This window comes from Lissotriton helveticus, chromosome 1_1, assembly GCF_964261635.1.
Source record: "Lissotriton helveticus chromosome 1_1, aLisHel1.1, whole genome shotgun sequence".
NCBI lineage: Eukaryota > Metazoa > Chordata > Amphibia > Caudata > Salamandridae > Lissotriton > Lissotriton helveticus.
Genome location: NC_136057.1, coordinates 1704146277 through 1704168116, shown reverse-complemented (window position 1 = coordinate 1704168116; position 21840 = coordinate 1704146277). Strand labels below are relative to the sequence as shown.

The 21840-nt window shown below is 45.8% G+C and overlaps 1 protein-coding gene across 1 annotated transcript in view; it reads left to right on the top strand.

Moving 5' to 3' along the window:
- Window positions 1-21840, top strand: part of TNS2 (tensin 2) — a 345025-nt gene that overhangs the window by 305913 nt on the left and 17272 nt on the right. Inside the window, exons 25-27 of the mRNA XM_078689072.1 lie at window positions 11370-11447; window positions 11918-12086; window positions 13375-13443. Coding sequence (XP_078545198.1) covers window positions 11370-11447; window positions 11918-12086; window positions 13375-13443 — 316 coding nt within the window. The remainder of the gene's footprint in view (window positions 1-11369; window positions 11448-11917; window positions 12087-13374; window positions 13444-21840) is intronic.

Here is a 21840-nt window from a genome sequence, read left to right as displayed (position 1 = left end):
TCGGAGACCAGCAGTAGAGCTAGAAGAGGAGACAGAGGATGCCGAGACACAGGCGATGCCTATGGACATCCCCATACTGCTGGCTAGCAGTGGTGAAGGCTCTGACTCCGACCCAGATCCCTCCACATCATAAGGGCACGTGACTACACCAGCAAAAGCCTTCCAGACCTCCACAAAAACATTTAAGGTGGCTCACAGAACCCCACTGCCCTTGGTCCATGGTTGTCTCCTAAAACAGGCTAAGGAGCAGGCTCAAGTCCGTCCGCCTCCAAACATTCGACAAGCATCGAGAAGTCTAAGACTTTGAAACTTGCTTTGGTGCTGGTACTGAAAAAATCAGAGCCAAAACTGCCATCATCTGACCCGAAGACATCTTTGGTGCCGAAAGACCTGACGACACCTTCAGCCCTGAAACACCATCAGCCGCCTAAACCATCATCCGTGTAGAAAATCCCTTTGGCACCAAAACTACTCTTAGTGTAGAAACTGCCAACAACAGTGTCAGAGCCCAAACAACGACCTGTTCAGCCAATTCTTGAAAAGCTTCAAGACAAGCTAAATAAAAGGCAAAATACTTTATTGATTCATCCATATACTGGCAAAGTAGTGATAAAACTGTTTCTAACCATAACTGACACACTTCCAAAGACGAAGAAGATATTCAACAAATAAACCATGGGGTCAGATCCACCTAAGGCTCCCAGGAAACAATGCACCAGCCCTATTCTTTTTCCTCCGACTTCAGCTCCTCCACTAGCTTTTACACCTATAGCTCCTCCTCCTCCTCCCCTCTGCTTCCTGTATTGCCACCACCAGCGACATCACCAGCTTATACACATTCACCAGAGCAAGTTCCTTTAGAACAGCTACAAATATCACCGCACCATTTTCAATGAGTGACATTAATACAGGGGAGGATGTAGCAGCATATGATCTTCCATATTTTGAAGACCCACAGGAGGACCCAGACATTATAAGTGATCCATGGAATCAATATGATGCAGACCTTGTTGATGATACAAAACCAGACCGGCAGCCGCGGGCCGTGGAGGGAGTTACGGTGGGGCAGGGAGGCGGGGAGGGGGAGGGGCAGGGTGGAGAGGGCTAAAAAACGGCACCTGGATAATTACAGGTAAGTAAACAATTTAAATAATAAAACGAATTTCGTAGCGCGCACTGCATCACATTTTGCGATGCAGTGCGAGCTACGAAATTCGTTTTATTATTTAAATTGTTTACTTACCTGTAATTATCCAGGTGCCGTTTTTTAGCCCTCTCCACCCTGCCCCTCCCCCTCCCCGCCTCCCTGCCCCACCGTAACTCCCTCCACGGCACGCGGCTGCAGACCGGTACCCCTCAAAACCCTCACCACCAGATGATACCACAACCTATCATTAGGTGATTAGTAGGGCGGCATAATATCATAAAGTGGATCGCCACAGTAAATGTAAATGTAAATGTGGGATACTTGTAAAGCGCACTGTTACTCTACCCGAGTGTCCTGGCGCTGTAGACCGCTGGGGAACCCGTCCTGGTTTTCCCTGTGAGATGGTCCCTTTCTGGGTATCTCCAGAGTGAAACCAGGTATCCCCAGCGTCTGTGGGGGGCCGTTGTAGAGATGAGGCAAGCTTAATGCCCAGAGTTACCGAGTGTGTTCCCTGGTTAGAGTAGGCACTGAGGCGAGAATTATCGAGTCCGTTGACCCTGGTCCAAGACCCTGCCGCGTCGGGAATTGAACCCTGGTCCCAGGCCGTTCTCTGCTTACAGGTCTGCCGCCTCTAACCAGTGAGCCACACCTCTCCACAGTGCATAGGACGAGGATGACTTTCTAGTAGAGACACTAACTAGTTCACATAGGACAGTACAATTCTTGCCTATGTTAAAAGGAATGCTTAAATCTATTGATGATGATCCATGATTTCTAAGCAGCCAGTTAATTTCTGGGTAATAACACCAAGGAAAACAAAACATTTGATGCAGCAGGCAAACGTGTTGCTGCACAAGCAGCTGATCACCTCCGCATAGCTAATTCTGTAGGTTTACTTTCTCACTAGATGCAAGAGCTACTGCAGCATCTTCGTGAACAATATAAAAGAAAAAGTGAAAAAGACATCTACAAAACCCTGCTTAGCATCAACCCTTCTAATCACTTCAGCGACCCATTGCCACTGACTGTTTTCAAAGAAATCATGGATGCCTTCATCCCCCTATGACCATTAGATTAATGGGGTGTTCACCCACAAAATCAAAAAGGACCTGGGTATTTATGATATAATAACAGTGGTCCTTGACTATAGATTTAAATTGAAATCATCAGTAAACCAATTTACAATAAGTAATGCGAATCGATCTGCATTTGTAAAGACTGAATCTATGTGGGAGAAAAAGTAACTTATTATTAGGCTCTCTGTATGACCTACAGAGACAGTACCCAAGGTGAACAGCTATATTTACAAGGAAACGAACCAAAAAATGAAAGTACAGTATCAATTTCAGATTTTATCAGCAAAAAGCAAACAATCACATTTATTTACAGTACCAACAGGAACAGTGCTGTTGATATCCGGCGCAAGTGCTAAGAAAAAAGGAGAGAAAAGGGTGCTCAGGTGTTTAAGTGAGAAGTAAAGAAATCATGCTAAAAAACATTTCCAATATTTACAACAATATAAACAAGCGATAGCTTTCCGCAATTAATAATACAAACAAAAAGCCTGTTCACTTCCTTCCAGGATGAATAATGGAAGGGGAGGGGGGGGAAAGACTATGATACAGGCAATTGACAAATTGGGCGTCGACGTTTCGACCCTATTGCACGTGGGGAGTTTACTACCTCGGCTGCGGGTCTTCTTCAGGACATGGGGGGGGGGGGGGGGGGGACGGGAGGGGAAGAAAGGACTTTTTTTTGTGCATTTCCACACCTACCACTAAACTTTAAAGTTAGATGGGCTTTATGTCCTACTTGGAACTAATCAGGGTGTTCCTTTCCCATAGATTGGATCCCCAGGCTGTCTGAGTCTACTCACCGGCAATTAAACTGTTTTGCAGATAGGTGAGTTGTCGGATACTCCATACAAGGAGTTTTTACCAATTGCAGTCAGTGACTTTTAGGGAGCTGATCACTGACCAGTATCCTACCTTGTACCCAACAGGTGACCCACTAAAATTGACGGAATCTGGACCAAATAAGCCCAATTGGTAATGTACCCCCCCAAAAAATTTTTTTCATTTTTAAATAAACCTACCTTTTAAGCAGCATTTGGGCTAAAATCCACCTTAATTCTATCTTACAGGTGACCATCCAGAACCCTAGTGAATTGTGGCCAAGTCCTTTCTTCCCCTCCCGTCCCCCCCCCCCCCATGTCCTGAAGAAGACCCGCAGCCGAGGTAGTAAACTCCCCACGTGCAATAGGGTCGAAACGTCGACGCCCAATTTGTCAATTGCCTGTATCATAGTCTTTCCCCCCCCTCCCCTTCCATTATTCATCCTGGAAGGAAGTGAACAGGCTTTTTGTTTGTATTATTAATTGCGGAAAGCTATCGCTTGTTTATATTGTTGTAAATATTGGAAATGTTTTTTAGCATGATTTCTTTACTTCTCACTTAAACACCTGAGCACCCTTTTCTCTCCTTTTTTCTTAGCACTTGCGCCGGATATCAACAGCACTGTTCCTGTTGGTACTGTAAATAAATGTGATTGTTTGCTTTTTGCTGATAAAATCTGAAATTGATACTGTACTTTCATTTTTTGGTTCGTTTCCTTGTAAATATAGCTGTTCACCTTGGGTACTGTCTCTGTAGGTCATACAGAGAGCCTAATAATAAGTTACTTTTTCTCCCACATAGATTCAGTCTTTACAAATGCAGATCGATTCGCATTACTTATTGTAAATTGATTTCATCCCCCTATGGACAAAGATTGTCAACGCTTCTTTATCACAAGGCAAGATTCCCGAATGTCTAAAAGCAGCTCAGGTATCACCCATTCTTAAAAAACCTAATGAAGACAGAACTGATTTCAACAACTTTCGCCCCATCTCCGACACCCCCACTCTGGCTAAGCTCCTAGAAAAATTCGTCGAATCGCAACTTTGCACGCACATTGAGAATTTCAAATTCTTGGATCATCATCAATCTGGTTTTCGGAGCGGTCACAGCACTGAATCTGCGCTCACTCACATTATGGATGACATTTTAAAAATGCTTGACCAAAACGAATCCTGCCTCCTCATCGTCCTTGACCTTTCTTCCGCATTCAACATAGTTAATCACAACAACCTCTTAGCCATTCCGGAACACAGGAGGGGTCTTTCCGGTCTGGTATTGCAATGGTTCTCGTCCCCCCTTCACAACAGATCCCAAAGAGTCACGGTGAATCAATCCCTATCTCAGCCTTCTACAGTCTTCATGGGGGTCCCTCAAGGATCTGCTCTTTCTCCCATACTCTTTAATATTTTCCTGGAACCTTTAGCAAATACACTAAACTCCATGAATATTTTTTTTCATATGTATGCTGATGACACACAACTTTACCTGAAAATCACCTACTCTGAAGACTGCACTTCCCTCAACTCTACCCTGACGAATACACAAAATTGGCTAACTGAGAACCACCTCCTGCTCAATACCGTCAAAAGAGAATTCCTTCTTATATCGCCTCCTAATCACTCGCCAAAGATAGACCTCCTGATGAAACACCTCAGTGCCTTCAACCGCTCCCCTCTTATCACAGATTCAGCTAAATCTCTCGGACTCTCCCTGGACATGCACTTAAACATGAAGAATCATATTAGTAATATGTGCAAGGGTGCTAACTACCAACTGAGGATTCTTAGAAATCTAAAACCATTCCTTCCGCAAGAGAACTTCAAGCAGGTGGTTCAAGCGCTTGTACTGTCAAGGCTAGATTATGGTAGCGCTACGCTCTGTGGCCTCCCCAAATATACCTTGGCCCCACTTAGGGCTTCATTGAATGCCACTGCCAAATTGATTATGGGTACAAAGAGAAATGCTCACTAATCCACAGCCCTAAGATCTCTAAACTAGTTACCCTACGAAGCAAGATTACAGCTAAAGATTGCCTGCTTGACGCACAAAGCCCTCCATTTCAAAACCCCTGTTTACCTGGCTCAAAAGCTAGAACTGTCTGGAGTGGGTAGACCATCAAGAAGTGCAAATTCTCTCCTATTGAAACCTCAGACCTTTAGCAAAAAGAGAACGAGGTTCAGAGCCTTCTTTGGTTCGGCACCGAAGATCTGGAACTCTCTCTCAGCGGAAGTCCACAGAATGCCATCCACGGCTGCCTTCAAACATGAAGTAAAAATAATCCTAATGAAAAAGTTCTTGCCTTAAATGGTCATGGCTTGTCTGTTTTCTCAATGACCCTCTGACTACATTATTTTTGGTCTATCAACTGTAAAGCTCAGGGTTGTCTGGTATACCCTATTAAGTAATGTTTGTTTTCAATTTGGTACTTTATGGTATTAGCTAAATATGTTATTCTCTGTTACCCCCATTCCCAGTTTCTCTGTACTATGTTCTTCCCTTCCAAAATGTGAAGCTCTCTGATACCCTCCGTGGTCATATTTGCGCTATACAAAACGTTATAAATAAATAAAATAAATAAATATAGCCAAAGAGCGACTCAATTGATGGAGGAAGTCAAAATAATTTTGAATGCCACCATCCAATGCGCACTACATTCCGCAATGCATGGCTTAGAGTCCCAGGCTTTAAGCCAGATGTAGAAAATGTACTCAATCTACCTTTTAATGGTCAACATCTACTTGGACCACTAGTAGATGAGAAGTTAGAGAACATTAAAAAAAATACATACAGAGCCAAAGCCATGGGTGACCTACAAGCTTTCCAGCTTAGAAGCTCCTTTCGGAGCAAACAGTTTAGATTTTCATCAAGACCTGGCACGTCCACAGACTCAGACAATGCACAAAAACAGCAAAGCTCATACAAGTCTCAGTATTCCTGGGGGACCTACTACAGACCACATTATAAAAATAATCGAGGCAGAGGTCTTGGTTCCACCTCCAAAATCACCACACTTACTAAACAGTTACAAACTAAGCCCCCCCCTTAAGATATAACACAAGTAGGCGGATGGCTACTACAGTACCAACAACACTGGGCACAAATTATCACTGATCAGTGAATTATTTCCATCATCGAGTAAGGGTACTGCCTAGAGCTTTAAAACTATACCACCCACAAAACCACCACGAACACAAAATATGTCATCAGAACATCTTGCATTCCTCCAAGAGGAGGTTTAAGCTTTGCTTCATAGAGGGGCTCTAGATCTAGACCCAAAACAACATCAGGAACATTGGGTATACTTCCTCATGCCCAAAAAAGACGGAACGTTAAGACCTATTCTAGCCTCAGGCCACTCAACAGATATATCTCCACGGAACACTTTCACATGGTCACAGTACAGGGTGTGATACTATTGGTACAGCAAGGAGATTTCTTGACAGTCACAGACCTAAAAGACGCCTACTTCCACATTCCCATACACCAAGTGCACCGTCACTATCTCCGTTATTCAAGTCAACGGGCAGCACTACCAATTCAAGGTGTTACCACTCGGAGTAACTACAGCTCCAAGGATATTCACCAAACGCGTCGCAGTGGTAGCAGCTCATCTAAAAAGGGGGGCCAGCATGTGTTCCCATATCTAGATGATTGGCTCATCAAACAACCCACCAGGCACTAATGTCTACAGGACACACTAAAGGTAATCAACCTTCTACACATGTAAGGCTTCACACTCAATACAGCAAAATCTCACCTCCAACCTTTGCAAGTGCTACCATTCTTAGGCTCAACATTGAACTCAGTAACAGCCAAAGCCTATCCCAGTACAGAAAAGGTACAAACGTTCCAGCCAGCATTACCTCTGTCGCAACCACATCATCATGTTACAGTGAAGACTGTCATGAGTTTTCTCCGAATTATGGCGTCGTGCATATCCACAGTACCAAACCCCCAACTACATATGCGCCTCTTGTAATGCACTTTTCAGTCACAATGGTCTCAAGCGGAGGGACATCTACAAGATCTAGTGTTGGTAGGGCCAGTGTCCCATCGCCCTCTGCAGTGGTGGAACAGCAACAATCTGTTGCAGCGCTGGCCCTTCAAAGCCTCAATTCCCCAAATCAGCATTACCACTGATGTGTCTTTTTAGGGTTCGAAGCACATAAGCAGAACCTTACAGTATGAGGTCTATGATCACCAATTCAGAAAAACTTTCACATCAATCATCCAGAGCTTCTAGCAATTCAACTAGCCTAAAAGCTTTTCAGAATCATCTTCACAACAAGGTGTTCTGGCCCGTATTGACAACATGACTGCAAAAGTGCTCAATACCTCATTAGGGGTAGCAAGAGCTACCTAAATGCAAACCTTTTCCCTCTTCTATCCCTCCACTATCCTTTTCAATCCAAATAACTGACTAACCTATCCACCACTCAAATTACTTTGATATTTCAGTATACAAATTCACCACTAATCCTTTATGGGTTCCGGAGTAGCGGTAGTAAGCTCTATATACATGAAATTACAATTACATTAAGTCACAACCCTAACCCATAAGTAAGTCAAAAACACATGCAGATAACCTGTTGTCATTGGCAAAGTGTTATAGAAATATGGATAATATCTCATGCATTCATATGCTTGGTGTTACATTCTCTACCTATTACCACATCTTTCCTTGCATTCAACCCTGGCAATTCCAACAAATTGCAATAAAATAGGATTTTGGTGTTTGCTTCTGAAATGCCTGGCTACATGGTTTAACAGTGTCTATGTTCCCTATCGCTCTGATATGCTTTAACACTCTCTTTCAAACCTACATATATTACATTACATGGGCACTTGAGAGCATACACACAATGGTCAGTGGCACAAGTAATGTGTTTCTGTAACTTTTTCTATTTCCTTGTAGGCAATTTGTAGGACTTGCAGTCGTTACAAAATTTGCAGGCCTTCCAGTTGCGACATTTATAGACGTCTACTCAGGATTTAGCCACCTGCAGGTTTCAACTTAGTGTTGTGATAGCTAGATTTTAGTGTGTCTCGGAGGAATTTGGATTTCCTATAGTGATTGTGTGCTGTGTAGTTACGTCAGATCCCAATATACAGTCCACCCGAATTAGGTGCCAGTTTACTCATGATCCTATTAATTTCCTTGCTAGCCCTATTGCATCAACAAGTAAAACAAGTTGTGCCTCCTACAGTCCTCTTGTCCCTTGAGAACAAACATTGTTCCCTCATGACCATAGACACTTTGTCTTCTGCTTGTTTCAACTCTTTGTGAGGATACACTCTCTTCCTGAACTTTTCCTTCAAAATGGGTTTTTCTCTGACGAAGCTCTTGTCAATGCTACAGTTATTTTTAGGCCAGAGGAATTCACCATATGGGATACTCCGTTTAAGTTTATTCAGATGGAGACAAGTATCTTAAAGGCTATAGTTGGCTGTAGTATCTTTACGGAAGAGATTAGTGACCAACTTGCCTTCTAAGATCGTGACCCTGAAATCAATAAATTCAACTTAATGGGCGCTAGTTATAATTACTTTAGGACATGAAATAGTTACTTGAGAAAACTATAATGGGAGAATTTCAGTGATTTTGTTAGTTTAAAACGTTATGTTTCAACTAACGTTTTTGCCTAACTATAACATCCCTTTAACGTTTATTTTGTGATTATATCCATATCCATACTAATATTATAAAGAGAGAGCCCAAACCTTTGAGGCGGGTAATCTCAGTAACCACAGCACCAATCACAACACCCAATACAGCGTTGGAAAGGGCATTTGCAGCGGAAGGACATAGGCTATGCAGATGGATAAAAAAATGTATTAAAAAAATTGCAAAAAACGACATCATCCAGAAGGCCGAGGGCCAAAATAACATCAAACAGGAAATGATGTAATAATGTGACTCACTATATTGAGACTGAGAGCCTGGAGCCAAATTGATCGTGAACAAGGGATATGCTATCCCGAAACACGTAGATTTGTGCCTGCCTGCTTGAGAAACTCCATGCTGTGAGGATTAAATAAAAAAGCACATAAGTGAAGACAAACGCGAGTTTTTCCCGTTTTTCTCCCAGTTGGGGGAATTGGTTGTGGATTTAAATTCGGCGTGGTTCTGCCTCGGGGATTTACAAACCGGCGAGAGAGCGCTGCAAATTCTGGCGAAAAGGAACCGAGGGGTATCAATATATATATATATACTAGCAGCCCGTCCCGACGTTGTCCGGGTATGAAATAGAATGTGTGTAATGTGTGTATTCAGATACGGTCATTCGCGTGTTCCCACGCTTGAGGCCCAGCTGCAGCCCTCGTTGATGTTAGCAGGCACGTGTCCCCCCGCTTGAGGCCCAGCTGCAGCCCTGGTTCATGTTAGCAGGCGCATGTAATTAGTGTAGTGATCCGCCGCCTGAGCCCGGCTACAGAACTGGCTGATGTTAGCAGGCGCGTGTAATTTGGTTTAATGTGATAGTTCAGTAACAGCGCGCATGAGAGGCTGCAGTAATTGTCCCCGCAGACACGCTAAGTCGCGTATGCCCCCGCTTGAGCGCCAGCGGCGACCGTCTAACAATTAGAATTGTGTGAGTCTTGAATGATTGTTTCCTGCACGCCCCCTCCTTTTTTTATTTTTTACTTCACTTTACATCTACCCACCTCATAACTTAAAATTACCCTTGCCTCCCTTTACCTCACCCTCCCCAAAACTCTAGAATTACCTTATCTCTCTTTACCTCTACCATCCCTAAACCCTAAAACAATATTACCCCCTTTAACTCTATCCACCCCTGTACCATAACATTACCCTAACCTCCCTTTACCTCAACCCACCACGAAACACTAAAATTACCCTTACCTCCTGCTACCTACCCCCAAAACCTAAAATCACCCTTACATCCCTTTACCTCTACCCATCCCTTAACCCTAAAACCACAGTTACCTCCTTTTATCTCTACCCACCCCTGAACCCCAAAAATCAACCTTACCTCCCTTTACCTCTAACCACCAATAGGAGATCAAATCTCCCTTATCTCTACTGATCCCTTAACCCTAAAATCACCCTTACCCCCATTTACCTCTACCCACACCTAAACCACTTTTTGAAGAACATGAAAATTATGTTTAAAAAAAAGAAAAATACAGTGTGGTAAAGTTAGAAATACTTATCAGTGAAGTAAATACCTTCATAGTAAAGGCATGCGTGGTAAAGGATCTGTGGTAAAGTCTATTTCTATATCTAGAGCCATGCAGGGGACCTTTCCCTGTCCCATTAGACCCTTTCCATAATGCTGCATAATTAATATTCAGCATGTTAGTCTGGAAATGAGTTCACACTACTAAAGACACTAGTTACTTACCTATAACAGTACTTTTCTAGCTTGAAGTTAGAAAGGCACCACAATGGGAACGCCAAATCAAGTTCCTGCAAGGCATGGACTTTTAACTCCATGCCGTGCAGGAACTGTGCATGAATGTAGACAGGGGGGCACACCATGCCCCCTCATCCCAATGGCCATGAGACACCACCAGGCCCTGTAACGCCCCCTTAATTACCTCACCACCACACTTGTCATGGCGGTCTCATCGCCATGAAAATAGTAGCAGTGAGGAAACTCGTAATATGGTTGGCGGTGCCGCAGCTGCACGCCAGCATACTGCGGACCTCAGACCGCTGCATGAACGCCAGGGATCATAGATCCCTGGCAGTAGCAGCAGACTCATGACAGTCCGACCGCCCCACTCATAATAGGGTGGTATGACTGCCAGTATGGTGGTGCCCGCACCGCCACTGTGGCGATGGACCGCCGTAGTCATAATCAGGCCCTAAATACATTAGTCATTAGTACATTAAACATTAGTGACCAGGCTAGCTCCACCGATGGTCAAAAAGTAAAGTTTTATTATATTAGAAGAACATTTCCAAATTCATACACTAGAAGGTAGAATAATGCACAGCATGTGATTGTAGAACAATTCCAAGCAGCAAAAGGTTTGTTACAGGTAAGTTTCTAGATCCTTATTTCTACTCCATCATCTTATCCCCCTCGCTTCTGGTTCCACTCACACCTACCACTTCACCTCTTTCTGCACATTTGGTAAGCAAGCTCACCAGAGGCAACAACCTGAATTCCCTCAATACCTGTAATACTTGGGGTTAAAAAACCTCAGCTGGCCAGGTGGAAGAGGAAATGCTTACGATGGCATGGCCTATACTATACAATACAGTCACTGTAACATCTGGTAGGATGAAACACAAGAAATGGCCCACTCTCCCCCTTGCATGCAAATCTTTGCTGATGTTTCATACCTATTTACAGATCCCATGGAGGAGAATCCAGAGGTGACGATTCCCACAAACCTGAGCACCGCCGCCGACCTATTGCGACAAGGGGCAGGTATGTACACATCAAGAGAGCAGGCTTATGGGTGTAGAATGGGGCCGATAAGTGTACACAAAGCTTGCAGGGGTGGAAGTAGGTGAATAGGTGCAGACAGGTGTAGCTACATCTGCATCAGGTGGCTGAAACAGACCTACTAATGCAGATTAGGACAGGCAGGTGTACATAGTGCACAAACAGATAGATGCGTTTATATACACATGAAGATCAGGGGCCATGCTAGGTGTGTGAGTCGAGATTGTAGCATATAGGTGTATGCAATGAATGCCTTGGTATGGTGAGTGTGGGAGCAACCATGTGCTGATAGATGTACACAGAGGATGCAGGTGCAAGGACAGGTACATGGGCAGATTGGGACAGATAGGTGTGCACAGATGGTGTGGGTATAGATTGGGTGTGGCGTGTTTGTGCAGACGTGGGCCGATGTCTATTAGCAGAGCTTAAAATATTACCTTATCATCTCACAGCTTGCAGTGTGCTATACCTTACCTCTGTGGAGACAGAGTCCTTGACCGGTCCCCAAGCTGTATCGCGTGCCATTGGTGTGGCCCTGACCTGCAATCCACGTCCCACAGCCGGCCTCGTGCACTTCAAGGTCTCCGCCCAGGGCATCACCCTGACCGATAATCAAAGGAAGTGAGTATAAACCAACTACGGCTTACATGTCCAGTGCTCATGCCAACCGCCCCTTATCGTAACTAGTCGCAGACTCGAGTGATACAAAGCTCCTCACACCATATGAGGCAAGATATCTCAGTGACGGACAGTCAGCTACCAAAGATCACACAGAGTATCATTGGGTAGCGGGAAGTTTAACTTAAGGCATTCCTGATTTGTAAGTGCGGGCCGCATAGTAGTAGAACTCACATCAACTTCACACTGAAGACTGTACAGCAGCAGGATAGTGAGATGTCCCTGAGCACTCTATTTATCATCATAATGTGTACATTGTAAATCTGTTATAGATTCACCTGAGCAAGTTCATGTACCCCAATTCCAGTGAGGGTCAGCTCCCTGTGCTCTGGTTCAATAGGGGCTGTCTTTAGGCCTGGCAAGCCCCTTCATAGCAGGTGTTTTGAACCAAGACTGGCACTGAAGGCCTTCATTAGAAAACAATATTGTAATCCACTCAATGTGGATGAGGGGACATGTCCATGTTACGAACAGGCCAAGCACCATCATTGATAAAAGGGCCAGAGTCTTCTTTAGGAAAAGCACAAGAGACTACTTTGGGGCAACCAGGGCTTGTGATGTGAAGAGCAGAACGTATGGTTTAATGAATTCTATGGGTGTTTGGTAGTGGCAGATCAAATAGTTTCTGGCTGCTATAGTATTTGAGGTGTGGGGTTGATGATACGGTTTTTCGTGCCCAGGCAGTGTGAGGTGAGTGGTTCTGGATAACGTAGATATGAGGTAATGGCAGATTTTCTGGCACCTCATATTGTGAGATACTGGCAGATGGCATGGTGTCTGGATTCCATGGTACCATGAATTGAGGTTCTCTGGCACCTAACAGGTGTCATGTAAGGGGTCAGTGTCTTCTCTTCTGGCACACACTCTGTCCTGGCCGTGAAGCAGGAGCAGATGCCTGTGGATTCATCTAAAACGTGTGAGGTACCAGACTGTGTATTTGGCCTACACAGGTAGTACGATAAGGATAAAAGCCTGGCTTTTTCTGCAGTCCAGAAGGTGTGATGGAGTGCCAGAGGGTAAGAAGGATTTTGGCACTCAGGGAGCGTGTGATAAGAGACAATGAGGCTGCTCGTTTCCACTACCATTGGTGTTTGAGGTAAGGAGGTGTGAATTGATGAGCCAAGGGCCAATTTCTGGTACGTAGGGGGAGTGAAAACTTTGTGGCAGAGTCTGGTCTTAAACACTGTTAATTTTTACTGATTGCCCTCCTTCTACCCATCTGCTCCTACAGGTTGTTTTTCCGACGTCATTATCCTGTTAACAGTGTGACCTACTGCAGCACCGACCCCCAGGACAGGAGGTGAGAATCAATACGCCTGCTACTGGTGGGAAGCCGGGCACTTTCTTTTCACCAGGAGGAACAGCAATGTATTTCTCCTGTTGCCGTGAAATCTAGGGTTGTGCATTCTTCCGCACCCAACAGCCATCCCCCCTGACCTGCAAGGAACAGAGAGGATGGGAATGAGGTGCTGTGCTGTCCTACCTTAAGTTCTGCGTTTTTAGGTCGAAGCCTACCAGACAGCACAGCTGTGTGGTTTGGCCAAAGACATCTTAGGAACATTCTGAAAGCTTTTCTGGGAATGCATTTTACCCATTGCTTACCATTGGTTTTGTGGTTTTTAATTCACACTTTCTTGCTTTCTATTTGCTTGCTTTATTTATTTTAGGCTGTCCAGCTTGCATTCCTCCCACCTGTGGAGGATACCCTATTTACAGTATTCTTCCACAGTGCTCGCTTTCTGTAAACAGGCCTTTAGATCTTGTTCTTAAATTGTCACATTTGCTGTGCATTCAAAGACAGAGGTCAAATGTCAGGTTTTGTCTTCCGAGAAAGATTCGTGTTTACGTATCTTTCTCTGACTTCAAAGTGATAGGATTTATGTAATAATCTTGATGTGGAAGGAAAGGTTTTTTTCTAACATACAATAAAATTGAAATGACTAAATGAACTGTACAGATATGTAAGAATATATCAGAATTAGGAAAGTACAAATGAAGCAATTTATTTTGTAATTCTGAAGTGCGGTGGAAACATATTTTAATACGATCAAATTAAATCAATGCACTAGGTGATGACATTTCCAAACATTCTACTTTGTGCACTGTATACTGTAAACTGTATGTCTGTGCAAATGTAATGGTCATTTCACACTCCCCTCTACGCTTCATCACTCCACATCACTGCATGGCGATTTCCACAACGGTGGCGGTACGCCGTCATGCCTGGTTGAGGACGACTGTTTTTTCTGCGGATGTCCAGAATACTTTGATAGACATGCCCTTCGATGGCACTCGCCTTTTTGGTGATAATGCGGATTCCACATTGGAGCATTTCAAGGACTCTCGAGCCACGGCCAAGTCCTTAGGCCTTTCGGCCACACGTACTCCTTCCGCTTCTAACTTTCGTTCCTTTTGAAGCTCCGGTAGGGGCGTACAAACACGTTAATTTCAGAACAAGCCTGTGCAGCAACAGTCCCAGCGCAGCCGTGGATGTGGGGCTCGCAGAGGCGGGTCACTGGGTCAGCGTGCGGGTGAGTCCACCAACACCCTCGCTGCCAGTGCCTCCACACCTTCCTAGTCCGGTGTTTCAGGCCCACCAGACGCCAGTGGATGGCAGGATTCGTCATCATCCCCCCCACTGGTGCACCATTACATCAGACAGGTGGATTCTGGAGATTGTCAGAAGGAGCTAAGCCCTCCCCTGTGAGTCTACCCCCCCAGCCATGCCACCGCAGTTCCACCACATGTCGGGGGATCATTTGGCACTTTTCCAGCAGGAAGTTATGGCTCTCTTGGCCAAGGAGGCCATCGAGTGCGTTCCGACGCCAGAAGTAGGTCGTGGTTGTTACTCCCACTACTTCTTGGTTCCGAAGAAGGACAAAGGGTCTACGTCACATCTTGGACCTTCAGAGCGTAAATCGCTTCCTCCGGAAGCAGAAGTTCAAAATGCTAACTCTCAACTCAGGTCTTGTCTGCTCTCGATCCACAAGACTGGATGGTGGCGCTGGACTTGCAGGATGCTTATTTTCATATTCCCGTCCTGCCGGCCCATCGGCGTTACCTGCGATTTATGGTGGGCCAGGAGCATTTTCAGTTCACTGTGCTCCCTTTTGGACTTACCAGCGCCCCTCGGGTGTTCACAAAAGTGACGGCGGTGGTCGCAGCTCATCTGCGCAGATCAGGGGTTTCAGTCTTCCCTTATCTCGACGACTGGTTGTTGAAGGCGGGCTCGCCCCAGACACTCCCACCTCCAGACTACGGCCGACCTCCTGCATTTGCTGGGGTTTTCCATCAACTTGCCGAAGTCGCACCTGGTTTCCTCCCAGAAGCTCCTCTTCATCGGAGCGGTTCTGGACATGGCACAGTTTCAGGTTTACCCTCCCTAACAGCAAGTCCAGGACATTCAGGATATGATTCTGATCTTTGAGCCTTTGTCCTGGGTGTCGGTCAGGACAACCTTGAGGCTGCTGGGACTTGTGGCCTCCTGCATCCTGCTGACCAACCATGCCAGGTGGCATATGCGGGCTCTGCAGTGGGACCTGAAGTTCCAGTGGGCGCAGCATCAGGAAAACCTGTCAAATTACGTCCAGATTTCTGAGGACACTGCACAACAATTGCAGTGGTGGCTCACGAATCAGCATTGGGTCAGCAGCAGATCCCTCTCCCTTCCCCAACCGGAACACACAGTGGTGACTGATACGTCCCTCCTGGGATGGGGCAGCCACATGGGAGAGGCGGAGATCAGAGGCCTCTGGTCTCCGGCGGAGTCCCAACTCCATATCAACCTATTAGAGCTTTGGGTGATCCTTCTTGCGCTGAAGGCATTCCTTCCCTCTGTCAGGGGGAAGGTAGTGCAGGTGTTCACGGACAACACCACCGCCATGTGCTATTGCAACAAACAGGGCGGGGTGGGGTCGTGGACCCTGTGTCAGGAGGCTCTGCGCCTCTGGACATGGCTGGAACATCATGGCATTTTTTTGATGGTGCAACACCTGGCGGGATCTTGAACGCCAGGGCAGACGAGCTCAGCCGCCAGTGTCTGATGGATCACGAATGGCGTCTTCACTCGGAGGTGGCGCAAGGTCTCTTTCAACAGTGGGGAGAGCCTTTGTTAGATCTATTCGCCACAGAAGAGAATGCGCAATCTCCACAGTTCTGCGCGTTGGAATTTCCAAGGCGTCACTCGCTCGGTGATGCTTTTCGTCGCGAGTGGAGCTTCGGTCTGTTGTACGCCTTTCCGCCTATACCTCTTCTACCCAAAGTGCTGAAGAAAATCAGGCGCGACCGGGCCCAAGTCGTCCTTGTGGCTCCGGATTGGGCTCTAAGAGTTTGGTATCCAGAGCTTCTGAGTATGAGACTGGATCCCCCAATCCGACTGCCTCTGCGGGAGAATCTTCTGTCGCAGCAGCAGGGGAAGGTTCTCCACCCGAAACTATCCAGCCTCCACCTACATGCGTGGAGATTGAGCGACGACAGTTGATTCCATTTGACTTGCCTCCCTAAGTCTGTGATGTCATTCTGGCAGCCAGGCGCCCCTCCACTAAATCGGTATACGCCTAAAGGTGGAAAACATTTGTGGCATGGTGCACAGCCAAGACTGTGGATCCCCTTTCTGTCCCTCTTTCTGAGGTCCTTATTTCCTTCTTTCTTTGGCCCGCAGGGCTCTGCTCTGGGCGCTATCAAGGGCTATCTTTCGGCCATTTCAGCCTTTCTGAGACTTCCAGACCAGCCTTCTCTTTTCAAGTCCCCTGTTGTACAGAGATTCTTAAAAGGCATTACGCATATGTTCCCTCCTGTTCCTTTCGTAATGCCTCAGTGGGACTTGAATCTTGTTTTGACTTATCTCATGAGCGCTCCCTTTGAGCCGCTTTACAGTTGTCCTTTAAGTCTTCTGACTTTGAAAACTGCCTTCCTGGTGGCTATCACCTCTGCCAGGAGAGTGAGTGAGCTTCATTCTCTTTCTTGTAAGCCTCCTTTTCTGACGCTTAATCCAGACAAGGTTGTGCTTCGCACTCGTCCTTCCTTCTTGCCAAAGGTTTTCACTGCTTCCACATCGGGCAGACTATCACCTTGCCCACTTTCTTTCCGACTCAGCGTCCTTCCAGAGAGGAAGAGAGGCTCCACCGTCTGGACCAGTGGCGGCTCCCCCATTGGGGCATGGGGGCATCACCCCACTGCTTTCTCGCAGTGCGAGAAGGCAGAAACATAAACGGTAAAAACTACCATTTATGTTTCTGTTTCTCACACTGCATAAAAGCAGAATTGCCTCTGTGCCTGGTTGGGGGTGGGCAGGTGGGCGGACCTGCTCGAGGGCCTGGGGGGAATGGCTTTGCCCACTGTTGTGGGTAGTGACTGTTTGGTTGGCCCCGTGGCCGAACAAAGCAGTCATGCGCACTCCCTCTTTTTCTGTATGTAGGCTCCATGCAGCCTACATACAGAAAATGGTCCGGCTGGGGCGCTTTCTGCTGCGCCTGGCCAATCACAACGCTGCCATTGTAGCAGGAACACGAGGACCTGGCTGCTACTGCACCATGACCGGCTAGGATCAGAGACGGCGCGGTCCCTGACACTCCCTGCAGTAAGGTAAGTTTTATTTTTATTTTTTTATTCCCCACCCACGACCCCCCCTCCCTCCCGAGAGCATGCCAGCAGCCGCTGCTGAAAGATCATCACCCTTGAACCGACTGTTGAAGTACTTTTGTGTTTCGTTGCATTACGCTGCTATATTTTATTCTATGAAAAATATAAACGCCGTGTTTAAATCACTAGTGATATGAATGTACCATATTACCGGTTTTATTTTTCACTATAATTCTATGTTACGTTTTCACGCCAGTTTTGATGTATTTGCAAGACCGAGGGCCGTTTGGAGTAGCCCGGGCTCCAGTATATTCTTAGAATGCCATTCCACAGCTGAGTTACGAGAGGGAAAGAAAGAGTGAAATGCCATATTCATATATCCCTCGATGCAGCCGCTCATTTCCAGAGTCCAATTTATGTGACTTTTCTCAGACAGAGAAAGAATCCTGGCCGCCGCTTCTTCTTTGATCTTGTGTAGTGTAACCTGAATTCCATTAGGGGAGGTATTTAAAGTGGCTGCCTGGCAATAAAAGTGTATATGCAGTCACGTATATGGGCCTGATGAGTTTCGCTGTAATTGCATTTACGGTGGAAACAGAAGTTGGCTGAAAACTGCACTTACGAGTTACGAGTTGCTTTCTGTACACAGATTTTCCCGATAAAAACATGGTGAAATGCTGGGAAATGTAGAATTCGACTCACAAATGCTGATTTCGTTGGTAATTCCTCAATCTAAATACAGAATTCTACGCACAGTCCAGCACAAGGACAAGCCTATCCCTGTATTGAGGACATACTCAGCAGGTTTTGAGGGCAATCTCATAATAAGTACATAAATGTAAATGTAAATTGATACTTGTATAGCGCACTACTCACCCGCAAGGGTCTCAAGGCGCTTGTACGAATACCGCTGTGGAACCCATCCTGGCTTTCCCTGTGAGGTGTCCACTCCTGGGCACCCCCAAGGTGGAGACCAGGCATCCTTAGCGTTGTGGGGGCCGTTGTGGAGATTAAGCAAGCTATTGCCCAGAGTTGCAGAGTGGGACTCCATGATTGGAATAGGCACCGAGGCGAGAATTTTCAGGTCCGTGGAATTTTGAGCCCAAGACCCGCCGAGGCGGGGAATTGAACCCTGGTCCCGGGCTAGACCTCTGCCAGGGTCTGCCGCTCTAACCATTGAGCCACACTTCTCCACAATCTTCTTCTTCAAATGCACAGTATATGCAATGCTTATTTTGTACATTTCACACGCGCACACTTCCTGCATGTAAAAGTGCAAATGTAGGGGTAAAAACAAGAGTGTCAGAGGATAGCCAAGGGCTGGCGTACACCACAATTGGAGTAGTATAAAGTTTGCACAAAGTGCCGTAAAACCCATTAATCCTTGTTGTTGGTCAAATGCCTGTCCGAATGTTCAGCCTGGATGTAAAATCTTGACACACGAGACCTAAACACAAGCATGCCAATCAGCAATGTTGCAACACACAAACGCAACACCTGAGCCCACACTTAGTATGTCAGGGCAAAAAGCAAAATGAGTGTATTTGCATCAAAACACCTGTCAGCATAATGCAGTGTCAGGGCCAACAGCGCTGCATTCACCACGTGACATTGAGTTTTGAACCTAGGAGGCGTATGGCCAACTTGACTGGATCTGCTTCACTGCACCCCTCAGCAATTATGAAAAAGCCAGACAAACTGTTTTCGCCAGTGCTTGCTTGTGTATGTTTGTTAGTACTTACTCTTAAATTTCATTCTGCTCAGCGCAAGTGAAAGGGTCATACTTTCATATTTTTTGTATTTGTGTCATTGTTATGGTCACTAAAACGGTTACATTCATGCAAGTCATGTTATTGAGCTGCTTAACGTGTGGCCTTTCTGCCCGGCACTGGTCACACGGGCAGAGCTTAAACCAGTTTGTGTGTGCTGTGTGTTTGCGTGAGGTGTATGTGTGTGTGTTTGCCTGTGTGTGTGAGAGAGTGAGAGAATGTGTGGAGAGAGAAAAAATATATTTTTCAGTGATATGTATGCTCAATTACGGTAGAGGTTCTGGTGACAAAGACTACTGTAGTATGACTATTATTTTACCCCTCACCACTTTCAAATGTTACTAGCCGCCACTGGTCTGGACCCAAAACGTGCGCTCTCCTTTTACCTGAATCGCACACAAGCATTCCGGGTGGATGACCAGCTCTCTGTTGGCTACGCAGGTGCCACGAAAGGCCCGGCTGTTCACAAGAGGACTATCTCCCGCTGGGTCGTCTTGTGTATCAAGGCCTGTTATTCTATGGCTATAAAGGGACCTCCAGTGGGGCTGTGTGCCCATTCTACAAGGGCGACAGCAGCTACTACGGCACAGGGAGGTGGTGTCCACCTGAAAGACATCTGTCAGGCTGCCACGTGGGCTTCGCTGCACACTTTTACAACGCATTATTGCCTTGACAGTCTGGTCCGGAGAGATGGCTTCTTTGGCCGTTCTGTTCTCCCTGACTTTCTGGTGTAATCTGGTTTGCAGACCCACTACCGGGGTTGGTATTGCTGGGGTATCTATTCTAAGGTAAGGAATCTATCACTAACGTGTCTCTTTCAGATGCACAAGTTACTACTGGTGTAATGATATAGCTGTAAGAGACATTAGTTAGTGATAGATTCCTTACCGCCCCACCCATCCTCTCCGTTCTGCGAACTGATTTCTAGGGTTACGGTCATCCTTTCAGGCCCTGGTTTCTACGCACCAGTGGTCAGTATCTTACATGGCTCTGCGTTTCGAAAGTTGTGTACAGAATTAAAGTTAGCGCGCCTGAGCGCGTCTAAGTAGCTCCAGTGACAACATCTCGGCGAATACGACGCCAACAACGCACGCGGAGCTGTACAACGACGCCTCTCGACGCGCAGGGGTACTGCTAACGAAAGCTTTCCGGATCCAGTCTGACGCCTGGGAATATTCTAAGGTAAGGAATCTATCACTAACTAATGTCTCTTACAGATATATCGTTACACAAGTAGTAACTTGTGCATTGTGACTATAGTCAATGTTCTCATTTTCTCTACTCGTGCTTCGGCAAACCGCATTCTTCTGGAAGCCACAAAATGTATGTATCAATGTTGTATCTGTGGACAACAAAAAACCTAAAATACACAATATAAATATATGTAAGACATATCTAGACATTCTAAAAGCTGACCTAGGAATGCATTCCGCCCATCGCTTTGCTGGCTTAATTTGTTTTAGGCCAGGCTTCTCCAAACAGTAGCTCGTGAGCTACTGATAGCTCTCCAGCTACCTGTGAGTAGCTCTCCTGTGTGCAGTCCAGCCTTCCAAATAAGAAGCTTTTGTTTGGTTGAATTAATATATGTATACCAACATTCAAAAGTGTGTATTTGATATAAAAATGTTTGTAATTTCAGAAACCATAATTCCTAAATCTATTTTAATCTGATATTTAAATGATAAATCATGCAGTCTTGAGAGACTTATTACTAAAATGATTACTTTGGTGGCAGGGGACGTTGCATCTGTGACTCCTATGTACTGCCCTTGTAGAGTAATTCCAAATTGTCTAAGCCATTTTTACATTACTGCTGGCAATCCTACACTTAGGAGATCACAGCTGGTAACCATGCTTAGGGTGGTCACTAATTTAATCTTGTCTGATGTGTACAACACTGATATTAGCAGCTCAGGATGGTTTTCATTGAACATAAGTAGCTAGCTGACTGACTGACGGTATTTGTAAAGCGCACTACTGCCGAGGCGTCTTGGCGCTGGGGTAGAAATGAGCTGAGACATAATACGCATACATTAGAGTTGGCAAAAGAGCCATGTTTTAATTTCTTTCCTGAATGCCAGCCTGTTAGGTAATCTTCTCAGATGTACTGGTAGAGTGTTCCTGAGCTTGGATGCTAAAAAGGAAAACCGCTTTCCTCCGCAGCGTGCTCTTTTTATCTTCGGGATTTGTACAAGGCCAAGGGTGGATGGCCCTAAAGTCTGTGGAGGAAAGTAATGTGAAAACAAAGCTTGCACATCCTCGGCCCCAGTTCCAAACAAAGCTTTGTGCACTAGGCAGAATGATTTTAATTCAATGCGTCGTCTTACCGGAAGCCAGTGAAGATTCTT